Genomic DNA, 18,685 nt, shown 5'->3' with positions numbered 1-18,685 from the left:
GAAAGAAGCCTGAAGCTTAGCATTGGCGGGGAAGCCATAAGCCGTAGAGGGAGACGGTTTTGGAGGTTGCGAACAAACAGAGTCTGAGAGAAGGCATTGCAGGCACGCGAAGTCGTACGGTACCAGGGAGTTATTAAGTTCAGTTATTAGCCTTTGGGGAATGTGATGGAGGATTTGAGGCGTCTCCTAGCCTTGGTGCCAGAGGGTTGTGGCCACCTCCAAGCAGGAATGGTATGCTTTGAGGAACTCGGAGTATGTCTCGGCTAGACGTGAGGTTGCCTTGGTGGATGCACAGAGGGCTCGGGAGGAGCTGACCACCAGGTTGGAGGCAGTAGTAGCGTGAGACTTAGCTCAACGTACCCAGGAGTTGGATGCCGAGAGGGCAGCATGGGTGGCTATCGAGGACAAATTGGCTAGGGAGACAATATCATTTGCATAGCAGTTGGTGGAGGCTGAGATTGAAAAGTGTGTTTGTAGACAAGTTTGGTTTAGGCACAGGAGGACTGTGATGTCAAAGGAAGCACTAATGGAGAAATCCGCACTTGAGCATAGGATGGTAGTAGAAAAGGGTTTTCAAGCGAAGATGCAGCAGGTGTATAAGTTCCGGGCTTGACTAGCGTCAGTAGTTCCTGCAGTTCTCTACCTTGGTTCTGGTTAATGTCATCTCTATTTTGTAATAAGTCGTCCAGAGACGACTTCTTTTCTTGGGGGGGATGATGTTGTCGGGAATAATCATTATGTTATGTTGTCATATTATGTTTATGTTGTTGTCGGTAATAATGAGTTACGATGGTCAGTTAGTTAGTCGTCCCGAAGGGCAGTTGGACGCGACGGTTGGTCGCACCCCTTCGGGTATTATATATTGCATACCGTTCCTTCTCAGTATCATCATGATAGTCGTATCTGGGTTTAATGTTACAAACACTTGATGTACATGGACTGTTGAATTAATACAAAGACTGGTTATTTAATATATTTCCATTATGTTCTATACATTTACTTTCGGCATTTAATCGTTTACCCGTATGTGGCAAACAGTAAGTCTTTCTTTTAGCCAATCTGGAATGGAAGATTTTCTCTCTCTTACCTGTATTTCCTCAGGTAGAGGCCCCTCGGCTCTGAAAGGAGATGTTGCTTCATCATCATTCTTTTCTTCTTGTTGCTCATTAGCACCAACTTGGAGAGGAAGAGACCGACTTGATGAGTGCTGAGGTGTTTGTCCTTTGCCTTGTTTATCATTCTGTACTGTGGATTCCATAGACTCATCAACTTCATACACTATCTCTCTTTGATCCTCTCCTTGACTTATCTCCTTTTCATGTCTAGAAGAAGTACTTGGTGTACGATCAGGATTCACCTTTTGTTTCTTCTTGGATGGTTCTCTCTTCTCAGGTCCTTCCTTTCTCTTTGACCCTTTGAAATTGTTGTGACCTTTTCACACATCGCCCCATTGCTAACGAGGACCCCCTCTTTACCAGCTTCCTGCGTTGTTAGGTTAGGGTTTTGGCTACTTCGTGGGCAATTTTGCGTTTCCCGTGCCCAAGTCTCGGAATTTTGATCATGCCTAGTGTCGTCTAGGGTTTTTGAAGTGTTAGGATCAAGTTGCAAAAGATGATATTTTTAATGATCCTAAGTTTTGCTAAGTGTTTGACCTATCGAGCGTTAACATGTTTTTAAACACGCGCATCAGTGATTTTAAAGTGCCAAGATATTCACAGACCTTTTGGAGTTGTTTTCTCGCTCCTAAGGTAATATTTAAGTTGGTTTCGCACTTTATTCCAATATTTTCCTAGCGTTTCGCTCATATTTTTTGGAAAATAGTATAAGTCCAGTCAAATTTAAGGTCGCTGAGTGATTTTGAGTGGTTAAAATGATAGAATCCTAAGGGAAATTCTTATTCCAAGGGTTAAAGGGTCAAAATCCGTGCTAGAGGTGTTTTTCCCCTCACATTCCAGACTACCCAACCCATTCCCCCACTTAAAATCCATACTACACATGGGTTTCCCCTGGAATCCATACTAGCTACTAATTTCCCCCACTGTTTATCCACACCTGGGTCGAATTTCCCCTGGAAGTGCTAAAATTTGGCTAAGTGTCAGGATTTATCTAGACTGCCATCGAATTTCCCCTGGGAGTGCAGACTGGAGTGCAAGGATAGTTCCATGCCTGGGTCGATTTTCCACCAAGATTTTTGTGACGGCTAAGTGAGGATTTTTGTCCGGATTTTTATCCAAACAGAGATCGATTTTCCCTTGAGCATTTTTGTAAGGATTTTTGTCTGGATTTTCATCCAAACAAGGATCGAATTTCCACTGGGAACATTATGAAGAGTTTTGAGTTCGGATTTTCATCCAGACTAAGGTCGAATTTCCACTAGGGAGGTTTTTTCCAAGTTAAAGTGAGTTTTGAGTGTGGATTTTTGTCCAGATACATCGAATTTCCCCTCGGGGAGATTTTTTGCAAATTGAGTGCATTTTTGTCTGGATTTTTGTCCAAACTCACATCGAATTTCCCCTGGGAGGGTTTTTATATGCATTTTGATGAAATTGAGCATGGATTTTTATCCAAGCATGGGTCGAATTTCCCTTGTGGGGTAAATTTTGACACTTAAGTGATTTTTGAAGGGATTTTTCAATCCCAACCTATAGCGATTTTCCCCTGGAGGCTTATTTTGGATTTAAATTGCAATATTTTAATAAATAAGCCCCATTTAATTGCTTTTAAATAATTATTAATGATTATTTAAAATTTAAAAGCAAATTTAATAACTTGCAATAATTATTAAATGTTTGAACCTTCTAGAAGCAAGTTAGGGTTTCACCAAGCAAGTATTTATACAAGTGTTTTATCCCACATTGCTTGTGTGGTGAAAGAGAGAGGTGAAAGCAAGTATATGAGAGGAACTTCAACATTATTTTATTATTATTTCTACCAGGTGTCTCCATGAAAGCAATTTTTCTCCAAGTTGGGCGAATTTTTAGCAAGGCGTTTTTGTGAAGTGTGGGATTGACGATTTATTTTCCTCCATTTTTTCCAGCTTGCTGCTCTATTCCTCTTGGCTGCCATTAAAGACTAGTTTCAGATTTTCGATTTTGCTAAGTTTGGCGATTTTTTCCAAATTTAGCATTTTTTGGTGAAAGTTGGCAATTTCATGATTGGAGACTTGGGCGATTTTTCCTCCACCATTTGTGCTTGCTGTTCAGACCTTCATTGCTGCAAATTGCTGCCATTAACAACATTTTTCAGAATTCTGAAAAATTTCGATTTTTTGAGAAGGCAATTTTTTGTGTTTGGGGTATCCAACCCCAACTTGGGCGATTTTTTCCAGATTGTTGCCATCCTTCATTGCTGCAGATCAAGGCTGCCATTGACATCAATTTTCAGATTTTATGTTCAGTGCTAGACTTGGGAAAATTTCGATTTTGCTTGGGAGGTGTTTTGGTGCCATATTTTGATGATTTTCATGCATGTTTTGTGGCTGCCATCATTCTCAGCCTGCTGATTCGCTTCAAATCTAAGGTTTGCTTCAGATTTTGACCTCCATTAATGGCTGCCAATAATTTTCAGACTTAAGTTTTTATTGCCCAGCCAATTGCAACTTAAACATTTAGCATTTGGAGGTGTTTTATGGAGTTTTCTGTGCATTTTTTAGACCATTTTATCACTGTTGTAGGTCTGAAACTCCATTGTTAGGCGGTTGTCCTCAGAAATTTTTATGTTCAGCGCTAGACTTGGGAAAATTTCGATTTTTCTTGGGAGGTGTTTTGGTGCCATATTTTGATGATTTTCATGCATGTTTAGTGGCTGCCATCATTCCCAGCCTACTGATTTGCTTCAAATCTGAGGTTTGCTTCAGATTTTGACCTCCATTAATGGCTGCCATTAATTTTCAGACTTAAGTTTTTATTGCCCAGCCAATTGCAACTTAAACATTTAGCATTTGGAGGTGTTTTATGGAGTTTTCTGTGCATTTTTTAGACCGCTTTATCGCTATTGCAGGTCTGAAACTCCATTGTTAGGCGGTTGTCCTCAGAAATTTTCATTTCCAGCCACCTAACCAATTTTGGCGAATGTGCTTGGGGCTGTTTTCTTAGCAATTTTTCATCATTTTCAAGGATTTAAACCACTTTGCAAGGTGCTAGTAAGTCTGAAGTGTCCGATTTTCAAACTTGTCCTTAGAAAATTAAATTTTACCAGCCATACTTACATTCCAGAAAATGATTGTTTTCATCAATAAAACTGATTTTTATTGATTTTATGCACATTTTGAAGATTACAACAGGTTTTAAAAACTCTGATTTTCAGGTTGTCTTCAAAATTTTGACCTCCATTGTTGACTGCGGAAGGTGTCTTCAGACATTCATTGTGTGAAAACACAACCTTTCACACCTTTCCTTAGTCATCATCAATCCGGTATACTCTTTTGCACTTTAGCTTGCATATTTTCTAAGCGTAAGGAGGTATTAAATGAATTTTATGGAAGGCTTCCATGCCTTAGTGTTGTCACACTTTAAACTTAATTGCTAAAACTTACCAAATGTATGGATTATTTTCCTGACTCCATGCTCTGAATTAACCAAATCTTTAGAAAGTCAGGAATTTTATTACGAATATTTTCCTAAGTCTAACTTCAAGCTTCGTACAGGTGCGATGTCAAAGTCAAGATACAAGGAAAGAAAAGAACTGCTGAAGACTGGATTTTATCCAGAGTTTAAAATTTCATCCAGATGGAACGAGATCGCTGATACAAACATGCATTTCCTAGACTTCGACCAGATGCAGCGTCGGATGTTCGGAGTCAGAGATCAGGTTCATTCCCCAGCATATGCAAATATTATGAAGAGTGGCATTTTCCATGCCGCTGGGTTTCCACAGTCCATACAGTGCAGTGAGTTGATCCTGGAATGTGTATGATGTTACGATCCGCTCACAAGAATGATTAAGAGTCCCAAGGGCGTTGTCATCGCCTACCTTGCCGAGGATGCCATCGTTGAGGTGTTCGGAATTCCACACGGAACAGACATGAAGGATGTGACCAAGGAGGATTATGCAGACAGATACACAAAGAAGATGGGTGTATGTAAAAATTTAATTAACAAAGAGTGGATGATTGAGCCTAGGTCTCATCATTCCAAGGCTCCCAAGACACTCATGTGCATAGATTTTAAGGAGGAAAATAGTGATTTGATATTCCTACTCAACAGAGTGATGGGGATGCCGCAAGGAGCAATATTTCATGGATGGATGTTCTACCTCATCCAGGATTGTCTTAGAGGAACACTAGTGAATTGGTCCAATATTATAAGTGACAATCTGGATTTCCAGCTGAGAAATGTAGAGTGGTCCAAGTCATTCGCCATGACTTCCTACCCGGTGTACCTGCTTGCACGATTTGTTTCATACAGAGGATTAATATGCAAAGGTGAAGTCGGGAATGAGCAAGGACAATTTAAGAGTTATGAATGCTACCCCCAGCTGAGCATGCATAGAATTGAAGACTATAAGAGAGTGAATGATGCATTCACTATGTACATCACACGGATGCTACAGGGCGGAATCCACAAAAGATTGTCCAAGGAGGCAACAGAGTTAATAAAAAGATATGGATCGTGGTATATACAGTTCCCCACTTTCACATACCTCAGGATTCATGGGTTTCAATCTGAACCCTACAGACTTCCTAGGTATCCGACCGACAGAATGATATTGTTGGAAGTGGTGAGATAGCTTCTAGAGTTCGACGTTATCCAGAGAGAGAAGCACATGACAGGAATGACATTCCCTATTTCAGTTGGGAAGACGTCAAAGGTTTGCCAATCCGCCATAGCCGCCAGCACTGCAAGTGAGGAGATTGCAATCTACAGATTTGCAACGTACAATAAAAGAGAAAGATTCGATCCAAACAAGGTCGGAAGGATCAGGGGAGAGAAGTTCACTCATAAGGTTGACATAGAGGATTATTGGGCTAACTTAATGGACGAACAAGCAGTGAAGAGAAGAATGTGGTCTAGAATGTCAGTGGATTTCATGAGGAAGTGTGGACTTTTCCTCATCCCTGATCAGGTATTAGATGATAGAGATCATACACACCCACATTATGAGAATGAAATGAAGAAGGCAATCCTATTGCCAAATTGGTCAGAATCAGAAGAGATTGACCTGAATGTATTGATGAGAGAGGTCTTGAATTTCTCCCACACATGGGTAGATATGCAGATGAATAAGTTGGTTGACATGGGTGTTACCTTCACTTATGAAAGAATGAAGCCAAAAGAGTCTACTTCCGAGGATGATCAGAGGACTGTCAGTGATGTCAGGATTCATGCAGACGAAGAGAGTCAAGCTCCCAAGAGAAGGAAGAACATGCCTGGAGAAGTCAAGGCCAGAGGGAAGAAGATTGAGGAGGTGAAGAAGAAACAGAAGACTATCACTCCACTTATCATTCCTTCACCCCCTCCCAGTGTCTCATCAATCAAAGTGATTGAAGTTACAGAGCAGAATAAGGAGACCCAGCAGTGTTCCAACACAGTGATACTACCAGAGAATATCCACGAATTCCATGCCACAGCGACATCTGCACCTGCTAATGAGAATAATGATCAGCCGGAATCCCCTACTGTCCTTTTGGAAGTTAGCTTGGGAAATGAAGTATATGATTGGACCAGGAGTAATCCTGATGATAATGATGATGTTATTTCGGCATTGAAAGGACTTGATCGAGAAGTATGTCTTGATGATGGTATGGAAATGGCCGCTATTCCTGAATGGCTGAGGAGAAGTATGGAGAAAAGTAAACAAATGATAGAGGTACAACCTATTAATGATATTGATGACTACCTAGCTAGGAGTGCTAAGAAGAAGGAGCCCAAGAGAGCGGAGATTTTGTCGCACATAGCTAGAGATGAGACAGGAATGCGGATTGCGCAGATTGTTGTTCCTATTGCAGGCGTGACAGCGGACATTGCTACTCCTATGGATTTCCAGATCACTTCAGTCGCCCTTGGTTGTACATCCGCAGGGCAAGAATTCCAGGAGATTGGTGACAACCTCCAAGCAATCAATGCAAGGTTAGACAAAGCGATTGCGGAAAATGAAAGGTACAAAGAAGAAAATATTAGACTCAGAGAGTATATTGCAGGGACAAGGCATGGAGATCCCACCCTTATTTCCCCAATTGCAGTTGACCATGGAATACATTCACATTGCGAGGTAGCGAGAGGTACACACTCAAAGGTGGAAAAGTGGATTGAAAGCAAAAGAAAGTAGGCAGATGATTTCCTTACTTAGTTTGTCCATGCATATGATAAGACAACAACGCTCGTATTCAGAATACAGTATTTGGAGGGAGTTTGGGAAGAATTCCGACCTATTCAGGACAAGACTATTCCACGCCTCTTGGCATTGAAGAAGGTTCCTAATTCCACCTTGGTCAGCGAGAACATTGTGCACAATGGAGACATATATGATTTCCATGGCTGGTATTGTGCATTAGCCTTGAAAAAATCAGCTTATGAGAACGCCCAATCAAGTTGTATGGAGATGGAAGGATTAATTCAGAACATTCAGATGAAAATCCTTGCCTCGATTGAGGAATTATTGGGTGTTGATGTTAGTGATGCTAGTGGTTTACACTTAGCCGAATTAAGAAACAAGATAAAATTTATGTATTTTTGTCAGTTGGACTCTTTGAAGAAGAGTCAGATAGATGACTTGGTCTCTTTGTTGATTCATGTTCATAATTCGCAAAAGCTCATGCCAGAATGGGAGAACACTTTGAATGCTTGCTCGGATTCATTGGATGTGATTGATTTACAACAGGATACCTTGCCTAACATTTCCATGGAGGAGTTAGATTCAGTATTGGCTAGATTCTTGGAGTATGCTAGGAGAGAAGGAGATGCAGGAAGGAATCTTCTAGAAGATTCCCTATATGATGACTAGGTATCTTTTCATTGGGCCATATGTTGGTGGCACCATTTTTTATGTAACCCTAATTAGGGCAATTCTAGGGTTTTGTTGGCATGATCTCGACCGTTGATCTTAGATCAATCTGGGCCATCCATTTTTTGTAAAAGACTCTATATATGCCTCTTTGTCTCTCATTTGTAAAGGAGAGTTTTTGTAGAATTGTTGGTATATGCTCCAGCTATTTGAATCCTAATCATTGTTCAATTGTTGGTGATTTTGCTCTTCAAATGTTGTATTTGCATTCATGGTTCTCAATTCCTCCAAGTTAGATTAGAATTAATTTTCATGTATGTTAGATTGAGTGGAAGATTTGATTGAATTTATTTGTGTGGAATCCTTAATCCATACCACTAGCCTCTTTCCGCTGGTAAGTGCGCCTTGTGTGGTCAACCAGAATTTGAGTAAGCATAACTTCAACTATCACGCGTCCGTTGACAAGCATCAACTTGGCTGGTGTCTACGTTTGATGGTGATAGTCTGAAAATCTTTAAGTATACCTTAGACGATTGCACTAAGCTTGTGTCAATACCTGATTGTGAGACCTTGCCTAGTTTGATTCCACTAGATCCATTCATCATTTCCTACATTCCTAGTTTTAGAATAGATTTCCTGAACCCTATTCTTTTTCCCCCTTTTTTAGTAAGTAAATCCAAAGCCATATTGATAAATCTTGAGTTGTCAACACACCTATTCCGCATCATTCATGATAATCCAAACATTTGCGTAAGTCCCCAAGTGAAACACAACAATTCACATCAACCACTGAACTTACCCACTCGTCAAGACCTGACATGTAGAAACCTTGGAATCATTTTAGTTGATCTCATTCTTAGCATCTGAGGTGATTTTGTTCAAGAGAGGGTAAATTACTTTGGTAATTTATTTTGTATTGTTATGTGCATAAAAAACACATCAACAGGAATGAGAAGTATTCTCACTCACACTTGTTTCTCCTTCTATTCTTGCTTCTAGGATGAATGTCATGGCTATATTCTGCTCCTTCAACTTTTGATGCTAGACGTCCACCCATCTGCGAGTGCAATTCAAAACTGGGTCCATCAATGCTCTCAGGTCTGCAACTTCTTGCTCATTCCAATCTATCTTCACTTCTTTGTCTTCCTTCTCATAGGATGATTGGAGATATCTACCACTGTCTTGTGCTTGATCGGCTACTCTATAAACTTTACATTTCCCGATAAGATCCAAAGGTAATCTAGAGTGCATCTTCCTTTTTACCTCTACATCATCTTGAACATTCATCTAAAAGACCTCCACTTGAAACACATGTTTGTACTTCTTCCCAACTATCTCTTCCATATGACCATGAGGATCAAAATTCTCTCTTGAGGCAAAGGACGTGAATGAATACAGAGATAGTTCCTTTTCTGCATCTTCGGCTGCTTGAGAATTAGGACACACTTCAATTGAATTTCCCAGTGAAATAGGTATGGGGATACCATTCCCATGCTTATGTCTTGATGCCTTAGCACAAGCTACCAATTGTCTAGTCACTTCAAGTAATATTATTCTGTCCGTAGGGTACCTTGGCAGCATATGAGGTGAAGGACATCCATGGACCCTGATGTAGGTGAATTCAGGAAATTGAATGAACCATGCACCATGTTTCTTCGCGAACTCCTGTGCTTCTGGAGATAGTCGTTTGTGAATCCCTCCTTGCAACGTCCTAGTGATATACATTGTGAAGGTGTCATTGACTAGCTTGTAGTAATTCTTAGGCGGATGATGCAATTGAGCATAAGAATCACATACTCTTATCTCTCCTGTCCCTCTTCCAACAACTCCTCTATGTGGTAGCCCTGCATACTCAAAACTTCTAACCAAAGAATATATAACATATGAACTCATGTGGAATGACTTAGTAGGGACTAGCCTCCTCAACTGAACATCTAGGTTGTTGCTAATAATTCTGGACCAATTGAACATTCCTTTTCCTTGAACAATCACCTGTGTAAAGAAGAACATCCACTTGTCGAAAAAGAAGGCTTGAGAGGCTCCTATAAACTGATTGAGCATGGTTATCAAGTCTCTGAATTACTCTTGGAAATCAATCCTGTGAGGCGTATTGGGTATCTTATTCAAGCGAGGCCTTCTCTTAAGTAACCAATTCTTATTGATGAAGTTCAGACAGGTATCAGGGTCATCTTCGTAGACAGACTTAGCTCCTTCTAAGCTCTTGTAGATCATATCTCTCGGCTCTGGAAGATGAAAAGCTTCACTTATAGCTTCTTCTGAAAGATAGGCGAGGACAATCCCATCCTTGGCCACAATTGTCCTTGAATGTGAATCATAGTGTCTGGCACATTCGATCATTAGCTCATGACATCTGACTACGGGAGGGAAGCCTGCAGCCTTGATGATGCCACTCTCAATTATCTTCTTAGCTATGGGTGATGGCTTGCCGATGTAGGGTGCTTCTCGTAACTTCTTCACATTGAAGTTCCCTAAGTTGGTGTCGCCAATACTGCTCCATTTGGACACGATCCTTGTCTCCAAATTGTCATTCTTTTGATCTTCTTTAATGAGAGCCTGCTAGGTAGCGGATCCACTTGCCTTGGGGGCCACCATTTGCTACCTACGAAAAGAGGTTTAAGTCAGGTCTAGGCATAGTACCTTAGATAGGTGACTTAAGATCTCTTAAAGAAACAATTAAAATTTGAAAATAAAATGCTAAACCCTTAAAATTATGAATTTTCAAATTAGACATCACCTACAAATCAAACTGGATTATTGAAGACCTAACCTATAGAAGATTGATATAGAAATTTCAATCAGATCTTCAATACACTTCAAAAAATCAGATTGTACATACCTTATCCCTGATTTCTAATAATCAACCTGAAAAGATGGATAAAAGGTAGATTGCTGCTGGATCCGCCTTCCTTCCAAGTGATATTCAAAGGGTTTCAAAAGTTTCAGGTCTGCACCTCAGGTTAGCCTTTGCAGATTCAGTCCTTGACCAGCCTTCTTAGGTCAGAAATTCACCTTCCTGCTGCAATTCGCTATTCTAATTCTACTCCTCAAATTCGCTTAGGAAGAAGGTATGAATGAATGATTAATGCTTCCAACATTTGCTTTCCTTTATAGGGCGCCTTCATCCTTTTCCTAAGAGGCTGACCTCTTAAATAAACAAATATAATTTAAAAATTCATCTCCAAGGTGGCCGACCTAGCAATAAGGCTTAAAAAAACTATAATTAGGCGGCAAAGAGTGATCTTTTTGAGTTTTAAGGCTCAAGGATCAATTGTAGCCCATTTGACAAGTGTTTAATCAAGGCGGATTTGCATATTTATTTAAAATGAGGTTTGATTAGCACTTTAGGAGAGAAAAAATGTGTCTTGAATGTGACTTTGCTTGTGAATCTCTTGAAGAGGCATAGGCAAGTCTAGGAGATGTTGAAGTAGTCTTCAAGATTTAATGTTTGCCACTTTACTCCATTTTTTCATCATTTCACCATCTTGATCCTTAACCTCTAATGTTCTTGCCATTATGAACTTGCAATTTGCCTTCAAACAAGGTGAAAAATGTGGATTTCAAAGGACTTCGCCCTGGACCCTCTGGAAGGGTCAGGAGCGATTTTTGTGATTAGGTCCAAATTGGATCATTTTTTACTCCAAATTGCTTTCCAAGGCAAACATATACTAGACTTCTTTCCACCAAGGCTTAGGAATCCCTACCTTAGCCTCCATCATGAGCAAATTAGGCAATCTTGAGAATTTCGCTCTGGATTGGATCATTTTTTACTCCAAATTGCTTTCCAAGGCAAATATATACTAGACTTCTTTTCGCCAAGGCCTAGGAATCCCTACCTTAGCCTCCATCATGAGCAAATTAGGCGATCTTGAGAATTTCGCTCTGGACCCTTTGGAAGGGTCAAGAGCGAAATTCATGTCTTGTTTGTTTTCCTTCACCTAGATTCATTCTTCACACCTTGTTTTCCTTTGACTTTCAACTTTGGATCCCTCTCTCACGAAGACAACACTTGCTCGACCTCAAAATGGCTTGAAAGGAGAATTTCACTAAAAATCATGGCCAGGGACAAGACTTATTTAGGATTTCGCTCTGGACCCTTTGGAAGGGTCAAGAGCGAAATCCATGTTCTAGCTCAAAATCTCCATCATTGGTGGCCACAAGCCATTCAAAGGCATGCCTAGGCGTATCTCAAAACTCATTTCACCTTGATCAAGGTTTGTCTTGACACAAAATTGAGAGAAAAAGGTAGATTTTGGGAATTTCGCTCTGGACCCTTTGGAAGGGTCAGGAGTGAAATTCACATTCTAGGCTTGACTCTTCATCTCTTCAACTCCAATCTTCTTTGTAAGGAAAATATACACCACTCCACTTGCATCCACGCCATAGGAACCAAGGTCTTGACCTCATCTAAGGAGAAATAGGTGTTTTCAAGAATTTCGCTTTGGACCCTTTGGAAGGGTCAGGAGCGAAATTCAAGTTTTAGGCTAGAATACTTCACTTCTTCACATTCCATCACTTCAAAAGGCAAAGACATGTTAGTCCACTTCCAAATACGCTCAAGGAACAAGGTTGGTAGTCTAAGCAAGGAAGAAAATAGTGTTTATGGGTATTTTCGCTCTGGACCCTTTGGAAGGGTCAGGAGCGAAATCCATGTTCTAGGTTGGTTTCACACTTCCTTCACCCAATCCACCTTCAAATTTGATCAAATTCACCTCTCCTTATCACCATCAAGTCTATTTGCCACCTACTTAGCTCAAAATCTTCACGTTTCAATGCCTTAGGCAAAATAGAGGGTCAAATGAGGATTTCGCTCTAGACCCTTTGAAAGGGACAGTAGCGAAATTCTCATTCTAGGTTGATTTTCACAGTTTCATCGCCTCAAACCTTCCTTCAAAGGCATATATGCATCAAAGTCCCTCAAACCATGCCTTAGGAGCTGCAAATTTGGTCATGTCAAAGAGAAAAGTAGAGGATATGGAAATTTTGCTTTGGACCCTTTGGAAGGGTCAAGAGTGAAATTTTCATTTTAGGCTCATTTCTCACTTCCTTTCTCCTTTCCTTGGCTTGGATATAACTTGTTAGGCCTCCTTTGATCTTTATCAAGCTCAACTTGGCATTCATTTGGAGACTTTGCGAAGAAAATAGGGTCTTATATGAATTTCGCTCTGGACCCTTTGGAAGGGTCAGGAGCGAAATTCTTCCTTGAGCTCAAATCCTATCTTCGTTTTCCACATTTCTTCACTCAAACAAGTGTTTTACCTTCACTCAAGCCTGGGAATGGGTTAGCTCCTAATTTGGGTCAAGGTGAAGTGTCTTGTAAAGGAATTCGCTCTGGACCCTTTGGAAGGGTCAGGAGCGAAATTCCTATTCTTGGCATAATTCCCCATGATATTAACTTGACTTTGCCCTAGACTCACCCCTTGATGCAAGTCCTTCCATATCCTTGCCAATTCGCTCAACCACTCTTTGACTTAGGTGAAATCTTGGGTCCTTGGTGAAATTTTGCTCTGGACCCTTTGGAAGGGTCAGGAACGAAATGCATGTCTAGCCCAAGTTTCTTGACTTTTTCCACCCATCTTGCCTTAAATTCATCTCCTTGAATCTTCTCTTTGTCATTCAAGTCTATTATTTTCTTACTGGCTCCATTCAATCGACTCCGACTCGACAGAAGACAAGACTCTAACCAAAAAACCAACATCCCTGACCTATCCTAACTCAAACCTTTTAACTATTCTATACAATCCACACATTTTCCATCCCCTGAAAGGTAAGATCCTTCTAAGATTACAACAGGGTTCAAGGCAAACGACACATGACTTCCCCAAGGTAGGTCAAATTTGGCTTTAAAAGAAACCCTAGGTGAGCTCTGCGAAGGAAACCCTAACCTACCCAACCCCGGCAACCACTAACTCACTCAAAACACCTATCAAGCAGAGAAAAAACCTAGCTAAGAGAAAGCAAAACCAAAAAAGAAGAGGGGTCCCCATCCTGATGAGGCGATGTGTGAAATGGTCACAACACATCCGCACGTCCCCAAAACGTCCCCAGTATGGGGTACGGGGAATTTTAGCTAGGGGACACATCTGCGAGTAACATAGTATCTGACTGATCCTAGTTCGGGGTTTAAATGTTGTTACACTCATGTTATGTCTAACTATGTATCTATCAGCAGCCTTGTCATAAGTTGTGGCTGGTTGTTGCATAGGATCTTTCTCCTTTCCAAGTTCTTAGCTCGTTTCTTTATAAAAAGTGAAATGTATTTGTATCTACTGATCTTTGTCTCACTAAAGCTCTGTTTGATTTTGTTAATAGACACCTCCTCATATCTTTTTCTAGATTATTAGCATACCTATGCCATTTCTTATTTAGTTTTGTGCTCACCTTGAAGAGAACATTTTAATATAATAACTCATCAAGTGGCATACTCTTGTGCTAAGTTTGAATCTACCAGATTCTTATTCTTTATTATCTACACCCATTTGCAATTGTCTCCAGACATTCACTCTGTACATTGAGATCACCACCTTTTCCCTCCAGATGACTTTTACATGATTAAAGATTGATCTGGGTCAATCTCAAGGAACACAAGAATGATCCCCGAATCCCACAGTTCCAAATCAAATTCCAAGTTTACAAGCCCCTTATTAGCCATTATGAGCCCGAACAAGCACATGTTTTATGTGACATGCTGCTATGGCATGGTTTATAAGGATATTCAATAAGTGCAAAACTGCAATTCTAAAGAGCATTAGAGCTACAGTTCAATTCAAAAAAAGTGTTAAAGAAATCAAATTCGCATCATCATCACATAGGCCACCTGCATGATAGCAAATGTTGTCTTCAATATTTATCACGACCAATCATTCAGTCCACCAAAGGTTTTGGCCATGAAGAATCCATTCACCTATCAAGTCAACATGTTCCTCAATGGTGTCTATCATGTCAACAAGCTTGACACATGCAGATACTTAGAATAGGGGAAACAGGTATTCAAGCACACTTTCTGTCAGATCAGTTCTGTGTGGTTCAAATCAATTTCACCCGTGTTAAATCAGGTTCATGGCAATCAGGAACAATCTGAGTCATTTTTTGTGAGAATTCAAACTCTGGGGCATCCATCAGACCAAGGCAAATAATTTCAAGGCAATGGCAAATTGATTCAGAAAGTATAAACTGTATTCTTCCATCATCAGTCCTAGAGCTAAGCCCCTCTATCCTCTTGTTTATTTGTCGTATTTACTCAATTCAATTGTCAACACAGCTCTATTAAACAGATTAACTTATGCTAATTGGTTGCATTTATAATTTTATTTAATCAGCCCAGATGAATTTATGTAAAAGAGATTCTCCCTCACAATTTTCAATTTTGTTTATCAAAAAAGAAACCAGCAAAAATGGATATTACAAGTAATTAGAACTTTAAACTAGTGAGGCTCAGTCTTTAATAGGATAGGAGGCTAGAAGGCAATGAACATCAAGAAATTATTCTCTACAAATAGGTTGATGGTGAATACTGATCATATTCAATGAAACAATACAATCCTTTCAAGACTAGTGGAAGACCTCATGCTTTTCTCTTGTGGCTAATATATACAAGCGTGCTTTCTTGTCCTTGAGGAATGTTCTACTTGCATTCATACATGGTGGAGACAACAAGACTGTGGGTGAATGTGGGAGATCTTATGCTTTTTCTCTTGTGGTTAATATATAAATAAATATTTTCTTGTCCTCGAGGAGTGTTCTGCATGCATTCATATGGTGGAGACAACAAGGGTGGCTGCATAGGTGTGGGGAGGTGGGGTGGGGTGGATGGGGACTATGCTTTTCTCTTGTGGCTATTATATAAATAAATACTTTCTTGTCCTCAAGGAGTGTTCTGCATGCAATTACATATGGTGGAGACGACAAGGGTGAGTGGGTAGGTGTGCGTGTGGGGGGGATGGGGTGTGTGTTGGGGAGGGAGATAATAAAGCTAGCATAAAAGGATTTACAATATAATAAAATATAAAAACTAAAAGATCAATATGCAACATGGATTATATTATAAATGAAACATGTTAGTCAAGTTGCTAACAAAGTGGGGAAAAATTGCCTATATTAGAGTAAATTCATTACTTAGCAATTTTTGTCCCAATAAAATGTTCTATATTGAACACTTCACAATTTTCTTCTCTTACAAACAGAGTATTTGATATCATTGACTTGGGCATCAGTACGGTTAATACATGAGGTGCATTCTTATTATACAACTTCATATACACAATGAAGTTATAGGATCTTAATTTCATTGTATCTGCAGCAAAAACAGCTAATTCTTGAGCTCTAAAATTTTACCTTAATTGTATCTACAACATTCACTTTCGATGCATTAATAGTATGGGTTGCTCCTAGCTTTTTGGCATTCTCAAGCTTTTCATCTTTAACATCAACAGCAATTATCTTGCTAGCCCCAAATACTCGAGCTACCTGCAAGCAACTGGGTTCAAGAAACAAATAAAATTAAAAAATGTCAAGAAGAAAATTCAACTAAATTTAACCATCCTATTTACACCTGATCTTGTTTTACAAGGTGGAAAAAATACAAATTTTTGATACATTCAATTTTGAACTATGTACCCCAAGGACACATCCCCTGAAAAAATGGAGCCATCCCCTGTAGGAAGCGTTTCAAGGACATGGGGATAGACAGGAAATGTTCCCCATCCCTCCTCCCCCTAAACTTTCTGAATTTTAGATAATGTTTTAGGGATGAAAAATAACATAGAAGGGATGGCTAGCCATCCCTGGGATGGGCAGTAGACATCTAGAAGTCCCTGACCACCTCAAGGATGGCTACAGCCCAGCACTCCATCAATTTAAATAAAAAACACAAAATAAGTAAAAATAAAGGGCTGTGAGGGATGGGGGGTTTCCATTTATATTACAAACATGCAGTAGGCACTTAAGATACAAATATCAAGTGATGTATGATATTGAGTTCTTTGGCAAAGGCTTTCATCTATATATTTATATGACAGTCTTTGCTGATTCACTCCCTGTCATTGTGTTCATTAGAGAATTGTATGCCAATTATTGAGTACCAACACTGTGTTTGTTTCATTAAACAGTTTAGTGGTTGATGAAATCTAAGTTGCGGTGAGTTTGGGTAGATTGATTATAATTTATACTGATGACCTCTTTTAATATCTACACTTTTGCTGATTAAAAAAAGTTTTACCTACAAGTTTATTACATAATTAAACTATAACATTACCAAATATATTATGTTCAGCTTATCTGTTGGATCCAAACTATATTAATTTCTGAGAAGCCTGAAGAGGTAGCAGTTCATACCTGACCTAGACACACCCTCACCTCTGTTCCTGAAATGCTTGGTTATCAGTATGGCCGTGTAAGTTTAGGACATCAGTTTTCACTGGTGTACCCTGGGGACATCCCCGTGGGATTTTACCAACACAACCCCACGTGTGTGATTGGGGGATAGGGACAGAACATCCCCTCCCCTTCCCCAATCTGTAGAAGTTTAGGTGAATGTGCCCACGACTTCTCCCTACACTGGGTGACATTTCCCAGGATGTCCCTTTACTGTTGCACTTATAGAGAAATATATAAAATTCAAATCCTTCAAGGGGGGCCCACAAGGCTCTCCAACATAAAATCACACCCAAAATTGCCATGTGCAATGAAGGTCCCTGTGACCTCAAAGGCCTTAATCTGGGTTTGATAACACTGGATGGAAAAGACACTTTTTTCTCAAGATTTTCCCAATTAAATCCCAAGTAATCGAATTCCATTTATACTTTTGGTTTCCTGAGTCAACCTTTAACATTTATGACTTGGCAATTAACATTGAATTATTAATTATTAGCTGTGTTCTCAATTGTGTATTTAATTTTATAAATTTTATGTCAATTAGGTTATTTTTTTATATTATTAATATTACAATAGATGTATGTGTGTGTGCGTATACATATATATTAGCCATCCTTGAAACCCTATCTCCCATCACCCTGTCCTGGAAACTCAAGAAATATTGGTTTTCACCATATGGTTGAAAGGTGGAATGCCCTGCAATGACTTTGTTAAGAAAGCTACGTCTTGTTTTTTCTACAGGATGGTATGTTGTATGTAACTCCAGGAAATATAATCCTTTGCACGAAAGTTCTTGAAGGTTTGTTATCTGCATTTATGAGATTAAAGAAATCTATTTTTTTGCATAATGCTTTCATTGTAGCCGTTCCTTGGATTACTGTTTCTTGCAATTTACCCAACAGTTATTGGAATTTCTTGGAAGATGTTCAATGGCAGTTCCACTAAATATTTTGTAAAACCAGCTTTGAATAGAGTTAATAATATAACATCAGTCAGGTTGTGTGTATAATAAGATTTCAGGATGCCATTCTGTGTCACTTCCACTAACAATTTATCAAATCACAGGTGCTCACATCAAGTTGTTAAAAAATCCATTAGTCAGATTGTGTTCAATAGAATTTGAGGATGTAGTTCCTAAAGTTTATTTATTTACAAATCAGACATGTCAAACCCATAAAATGAAAGATCATCTAAGATTGAAACAAAATTAACTTTAAAAACGAATGCCAGGAAACAGTGTGTTAATAGAGAGACGTAAGATTAAGCACAGACGTGCTTGATTATGATTTTATTAGGTAAAATATCCCAAAGAACAAAAAATGATTACTTACCTGATTTTTTACTATTATTTCAT

At 39.4% G+C, this 18,685-nt stretch overlaps 1 protein-coding gene across 1 annotated transcript in view; it reads right to left on the bottom strand.

Moving 5' to 3' along the window:
* The window catches only part of LOC131030646 (uncharacterized), a 110,853-nt gene that overhangs the window by 30,845 nt on the left and 61,323 nt on the right, over positions 1 to 18,685 (bottom strand). The window contains exon 6 of the mRNA XM_057961553.2: positions 16,294 to 16,435. Coding sequence (XP_057817536.1) covers positions 16,294 to 16,435 — 142 coding nt within the window. The remainder of the gene's footprint in view (positions 1 to 16,293; positions 16,436 to 18,685) is intronic.

The sequence above is a fragment of the Cryptomeria japonica genome, chromosome 3 (assembly GCF_030272615.1).
Source record: "Cryptomeria japonica chromosome 3, Sugi_1.0, whole genome shotgun sequence".
Classification (NCBI taxonomy): domain Eukaryota; kingdom Viridiplantae; phylum Streptophyta; class Pinopsida; order Cupressales; family Cupressaceae; genus Cryptomeria; species Cryptomeria japonica.
Note: the sequence above shows the minus strand (reverse complement) of the source record. Positions and strands in the feature narration are given on the sequence as shown.